Below are 7,193 nucleotides of genomic sequence, written 5' to 3' on the forward strand. Positions count from 1 at the left end.
AAAACCACTGGTAAATGGTTTACTGACCATGGTATTACTGTGCTCAATTGGCTTGCCAACTCTCCTGACCTGAACCCCATAGAGAATCTGTGGGATATTGGGAAGAGAAAGTTGAGAGACGCAAGACCCAACACTCTGGATGAGCTTAAGGCCGCCATCGAAGCATCCTGGGCCTCCATAACACCTCAGCAGTGCCACAGGCTGATTGCCTCCATGCCACGCCGCATTGAAGCAGTCATTTCTGCAAAAGGATTCCCGACCAAGTATTGAGTGCATAACTGAACATAATTATTTGAAGGTTGACTTTTTTTTTGTATTAAAAACACTTTTCTTTTATTGGTCAGATGAAATATGCAAATTTTTTGAGATAGGAAATTTGGGTTTTCATGAGCTGTATGCCAAAATCATCAATATTAAAACAATAAAAGGCTTGAACTACTTCAGTTGGTGTGTAATGAATCTAAAATATATGAAAGTCTAATGTTTATCAGTACATTACAGAAAATAATGAACTTTATCACAATATGCTAATTTTTTTAGAAAGACCTGTACATTTGAATATGATAAAAGGGACTTGAATGTATTCTTGTGCCTATCCATAAACTTTAATGGTTCACAGGTGGTCCAAAGAGTATACGTTTGACTTTTTCTGGAGAATATAATAGCATAGCCTATTCTGTCCTAAAAAAAAAAAAAAAAAAAAAAAAAAAAAAAGACCATGGCCAACATTTACTAATGTGAGTGCCCCTAGACATTGTCATAATTTAGGTGGATTTTAGTGCCAATTGGCATAATTTTTGTGATTTGGTGCATCATACATTATACAGTATTCTAAAAGATGTGGTTAAAAATTGGCATACTTATTTCTAGTGTATACTTCAAATGTATATGCCAAATGTAGAAACAAAACATGATATCGACAGGGCCTCAATTTTACAGAAACTGATGTTAAACTAGAAGCCACTATTAATATAAAGTTTACTTAATTTCTGTACTAGGTCTGTGTGTTAGTTTTGTATCGTATTAGGCTACTTTCACACTAGCGTTGTTTGAATCCGGCGTGCAATTCCATCACCGTAACTGCCTGCCGGGTCCGGAAAAACATGTGAAAACGGATTACATTTGAATCCTGATCAGGATTTTGATGACAATGAAAAAATGCATGGGAAAAAAAAACGGATCCGCCATTTATGGACTTTAACTTTTTTTTTCACATTTTTCGGGTTTAACATGCAAAAGCCGGATCCTGTTTGGCGGAACACACGGCACTGGATCTGGCATTAATGCAAGTCAATGGGAAAAAGGCCGGATCTGGTGGTCAGTCAAAATGTTCTGGATTTTTGGCCGGAGGTAAAAATACAACATGCTACGGTTTTCTGAAAAGTCTGATCAGTCAAAAAGACTGAACTGAAGACATCCTGATGCATCCTGAACGGATTGCTCTCCATTCAGAATGCATGGAGATAAAACTGATCAGTTATTTTCCGGATTTGAGCCTCTAGGACAGAACTCAGCGCCGGAAAAGAAAAACGCTAGTGTGAAAGTACCCTTAGCTATCAAGAGCACTGATAAAAACACAATATGACATCCATTTGAGCAGTGATCTCCACCCTGTGGTTTGCATATCACTACTACGGTCTGTCAGGGCTATGCTGGGAGTATATGATGGTAGGTCTGTTTGAAAACCACTGCAGTAAAGAATAGACAATTGACCTACCAGTATTTCCATTACTGATCCATGATATCTTTCATTCCTCTACAGTATTGTATTTGGACAGATGGACTTAATGCATTACTTGGAAAAGACATGATCAGTGACCAATCACGCCATGACATGGACACTTTGCTTAGTATGGAAATAAAGCTCCGCCTGCTAGACCTGGAAAATATACAAATTCCCGATGCACCACCTCCTATTCCAAAGGAACCTAGCAACTACGATTTTGTTTATGACTGCAACTAATCATAATGGCCTGGAACTCATATTTCAACTGGAATTTCTACAACTGGAGACTGAAACGAGACATATTTCACTATGTGTTTAATTAATTTAACTTGAGACATTCCTTCACTGAAGTATTTCCAAATATGAGGGCTTTTTATCTGGGCGGTGTACTGGGCATATTAATTCAAGATGACTTAGTTTACACATTATAAAAAGACTAATGCTACAAGAGCTTTCAAAAGAACATGTCCATGTTTCTAATGCTTTAAATAACACAAGGACAATGACTCAGCTTTACGTTCTGGAGCCGTAAAATGAACAGACATTGTTGTTGATGCTGCTTCTCAGTCTGATCAGAGATACAGGAGGCACTAGTGAAGGCTACTAATGTTCTCAAAACTGCTCCATTGCAATGTCCACTCTTTTCTCTATTAACCCCCACACTAGTTAGGTAGATATCTAGTCAAATGGCCAGCTAGTGCAGTTACTGTGTCAGAGAGAGAGAAACTATTTCCCTCTGGAGAGCTAGGACTACATATCATAGATTACTAAGATGTCTAGTAAAAAAAAAAAAATCAGTATTATATAGACGTGGACAAAATTGTTGGTACCCTTTGGTCAATGAAAGAAAAAGTCACAATGGTCACAGAAATAACTTTAATCTGACAAAAGTAATAATAAATTAAAATTCTATAAATGTTAACCAATGAAAGTCAGACATTGTTTTTCAACCATGCTTCAACAGAATTATGTAAAAAAATAAACTCATGAAACAGGCATGGACAAAAATGATGGTACCCCTAGAAAACACAGAACATAATGTGACCAAAGGGACATGTTAATTCAAGGTGTGTCCACTAATTAGCATCACAGGTGTCTACAACCTTGTAATCAGCCATTGGGCCTATATATATGGCTCCAGGTAATCACTGTGTTGTTTGGTGATATGGTGTGTACCACACTCGACATGGACCAGAGGAAGCAAAGGAAAGAGCTGTCTCAAGAGATCAGAAAGAAAATTATAGACAAGCATGTTAAAGGTAAAGGCTATAAGACCATCTCCAAGCAACTAGATGTTCCTGTGAGTACAGTTGCACATATTATTCATAAGTTTAAGATCCATGGGACTGTAGCCAACCTCCCTGGACGTGGCCGCAGGAGGAAAATTGATGACAAATCTAAGAGACGGATAATCCGAATGGTAACAAAAGAGCCTAGAAAGACTTCTAAAGAGATTCAAGGTGAACTTCATGCTCAAGGAACATCAGTGTCAGATCGCACCATCCGTCGTTGTTTGAGCCAAAGTGGACTACATGGGAGACGACCAAGGAGGACACCATTGTTGAAAACGAATCATAAAAAAGCAAGACTGGAATATGCCAAACTACATGTTGACAAGCCACAAAGCTTCTGGGAGAATGTCCTGTGGACAGATGAGACAAAAATCGAAGTTTTTGCCAAGGCACATCAGCTGTATGTTCACAGACGAAAAAATGAAGCATATCAAGAAAAGAACACTGTCCCTACTGTGAAACATGGAGGAGGCTCTGTTATGTTCTGGGGCTGCTTTGCTGCGTCTGGCACAGGGTGTCTTGAATCTGTGCAGGGTACAATGAAATCTCAAGACTATCAAGGAATTCTAGAGAGAAATGTACTAGCCAGTGTCAGAAAGCTTGGTCTCAGTCGCAGGTCATGGGTCTTGCAACAGGACAATGACCCAAAACACACCGCTAAAAACACCCAAGAATGGCTAAGAGGAAAAAATTGGACTATTCTAAAGTGGCCTTCTATGAGCCCTGACCTCAATCCTATTGAGCATCTTTGGAAGGAGCTGAAACATGCAGTCTGGAAAAGGCACCCTTCAAACCGGACACAACTGGAGCAGTTTGCTCATGAGGAGTGGGCCAAAATACCTGCTGAGAGGTGCAGATGTCTCATTGACAGTTACAGGAAGCGTTTGATTGCAGTGATTGCCTCAAAAGGTTGCGCAACAAAATATTAAGTTAGGGGTACCATCATTTTTGTCCATGCCTGTTTCATGAGTTTATTTTTTTACATAATTCTGTTGAAGCATGGTTGAAAAACAATGTCTGACTTTCATTGGTTAACATTTATAGAATTTTAATTTATTATTACTTTTGTCAGATTAAAGTTATTTCTGTGACCATTGTGACTTTTTCTTTCATTGACCAAAGGGTACCAACAATTTTGTCCACGTCTGTAAGTAAGAATTACTTCCCGACTCTCCTAAATGTTTACATTGTGAATTTATTTCTAAGAGATGCTGGTAAAGGTTATAGAGCAGGTGGAGGCTTCTACTACTGGTCACTACAGGCATGTAGTCTATAGGTGGCAATATCCACTTTCTAGCAGTAGATAGCATTATTGATGAGAATTCCACCCCACCATCCTAACCATATATTGTTCATAGCAGGTTTGTATGGTTTCTAGCTCCGGAATCTGAAGTGTTTTATCTCAGTATCTCAGTGTATAGTAGGCTTTGATTTCAGGAAAGTATATTGCAGGCTATTTTAATAAAATATGAACTAACAGTAAATATGATAGTGAAGAATAAGATCACTGTGATTTTTTTCTTACACACATCACATATAACAATCAAGCCATGAAAGGACTTCAGTGGAGCTGCAAAAGATGCTGACGGCACACTGTGTGCTATCTGCATCCAAATGTCTGTTCCACTGCTACACAAAAAAGAGAGAACATATCCTATTGTCTGTTTTGCAGACAAGGATGGGACACTTCTTCAGGAGTTAATAAAAATAAAAAAAAGGCGGTATGCACTTGGCCGCTATCTGCTATTTGCAAACCATAGAACACATTCAGCTGGGGGCATGGGACCTTAGGCTGTTCCCATATAGCACAAGGGAATGCTGATTTACAAAACCCCATTTCCACACTGCAGACTTTAAGCTATACTGTAGATTTGCAAATCTGCCGCATTCTCTATATGTGGCCTATTTGTGCTGCAGATTTCACAATGCAGATTCTGCCATAGATTTGTCCACAAAGAAAGATCGTTTTCTGCCAAGTGTGAACCCAACATTAAAGGTTTTGTATATGATAAGAAATCTATTCAGAAACAGTACTACACATATTCTGTATCGGGTGTTGCACCTAAGCCCCATTCAAATGAATGCTATTCCAGGCAGAGCTTATAGACAGGAGTGCCACTATTTTGGGGACAAAAAAAAGTAGACCTTTTTAAAATCTCGTACAACTCTGCTGAGGCATTAGGGTGGATTGTTATGTGGTCAACTAAATGTTCTGCAAAAGTTATGACTTTGCTTTAAATCATCAAATAATATTTAATCCAATGCCTTTTTTCTCATATATAAATCCCATACAGTTTTTTTTCCATTGATTTTATAGAAATGTTGAGTAGTTTACTAACTGTTTTTTCCAACACAAGACAGTGTATCAATGCACAGAGGATTTATAAGTTGTGTTAAGTGTGAAGATGAACGTTCACTGTACATTTCACTGTGTACCTTCAAGGATTTTCTATTTATTTAATATATGCGAGAAATGTCCTCCGGTGACATGGAAATGATGTACATATTTATTTCAATTCATAATAAACTGTTTGTGGCTTTTCCTCTGTTTCTGCTCTTGCCTGGTGTGTACTTCCCCTATATAATATAAAGAAGCATAACTTTTTCTAACCATTCCGTTAATCAGCCGTACTCTTGCATTTGCCCAAAGTTCTTCTGTACAGCTGGACTTTTTTACCTATAGCGTCATATGCTGTACATACCCATGGCATCGTCACCTGAAAATGTTTTGCATTGAGACATGACACCTTAACTGGGCCTCCTTGATTTGCATTAAATTACTAAATCCTTAATAAACATGAGGGGTTCAAATCTGAGTGGTGAATTAGATTTTTGCTTATTATCTTGGAAAGGTAAATGATAATCCATCAGGCACCAAGACAGCAACAGATCCTGTTTTATGTTTGGAAAATAAAGATAAAGAATTACCGTTAGCCTTTCCTTTATGATGTGCAACATTTAAAAAAGTTGCGTCTCTGTGTCAGGAAACCCCCTGGTGCAAGTGCGTATTGGAACTTAAAGTGGCCCTGGAAAGAAAAAGCCTAAAAGTGGCTCCATGTTTTAGGTGTGTCCAAAGTGACAGAAAGCGAGGCAACAAAAGTAGACAAGGGCAAACATATGTAGGTAGGGACAACAGAAATGGTCTGGCCCAGAAATACCATAATGCAGAACAAAATACCGCCCTAGCATAAACACAGCACAGAATATTGTTGCCCACACCACAGTATTCAACTGTATCAACATCTTGAGGACAACGATACAGTTGAGGTCAGAAGGGCACCTGTGGCCACTGGCCAGGTACATCGGAGAAAATCAGATTTTTATGTACCTGGCTGGAAGCCATGAAGATGGCTTTGGCAGCCCCCTAGGCATCAGCCCACCAGGAAATTTCTCTGTAGGGTCTATAGCCAGTCCGCCCCTGCCCTGGTGTACTTTTATAGACACAGGCGTACACCACAATGCACTTGCACCAAATACATTATTATTGTATTCCATTTCATAAACTTGACAAAACCTCACAAAGCAAAACCAGACTTAAAACTAACACCAAAACTATCACAAGTAATAAGTTCCCTCCTAAGTGCTTAATTAACCTAGCAAGCAAGTTAATATTCAAAACGTCATACTTACCATGATTCTTCACCTAACCTTAACAAAACAGAGAACGCCCAAATGACATCACAGCTGAGGCCAGTCATTGTTTGCAGAGGTGCATGTGGCAATGTCCGCTCCCATGTCCAAGTTGGGGACCTGAAGATGGAGGAACGGAAGCAAGTGCGCAGGACTGGAGCAGCGGGGAGCAGGTACATGTGGTGCAAGCTAGGGGCCTTCCCATGATAGCGAATATTCACAGAAAACCCCATTTATCTCTATAAATTAGAAAGGGAACAAAAAAAAAGATTTGTGCATCATTTCTCCTGCAATTATCCATTTAATATTTTGATCCCATTGAATTGAAGCCGCTAGGAAGTCAATAATAGTATTAAAGATATGAACACATATAATATATCTAATGTTTTAGCAGTCATGTAGTTCTTTGTAAAAAAAAAAAAAAGAAAATTCTAAAAAGGCCTGACAAAAGGCCTGTACTAATGTGTGCTATGAATGTAATGTAAAGTCAATTACATTCTCATAATCAAATGATATTACTTGCTACTTTTTCCAGCTCCTAACCC

General features: G+C 38.7%; 1 protein-coding gene across 2 annotated transcripts in view; it reads left to right on the forward strand.

Annotated features, from left to right (window-relative positions):
* Positions 1-2,526, forward strand: part of ELMO1 (engulfment and cell motility 1) — a 475,397-nt gene extending 472,871 nt beyond the window's left edge. For both annotated transcript variants that reach the window (XM_044293583.1, XM_044293584.1), the window contains one exon: positions 1,763-2,526. In XM_044293583.1, the coding sequence (XP_044149518.1) occupies positions 1,763-1,963 (201 nt within the window). In that variant the 3' untranslated portion in view covers positions 1,964-2,526. The remainder of the gene's footprint in view (positions 1-1,762) is intronic.
* The last annotated feature ends 4,667 nt before the right edge of the window (positions 2,527-7,193 follow it).

The sequence above is a fragment of the Bufo gargarizans genome, chromosome 5 (genome assembly GCF_014858855.1).
Source record: "Bufo gargarizans isolate SCDJY-AF-19 chromosome 5, ASM1485885v1, whole genome shotgun sequence".
NCBI classification, from domain to species: domain Eukaryota; kingdom Metazoa; phylum Chordata; class Amphibia; order Anura; family Bufonidae; genus Bufo; species Bufo gargarizans.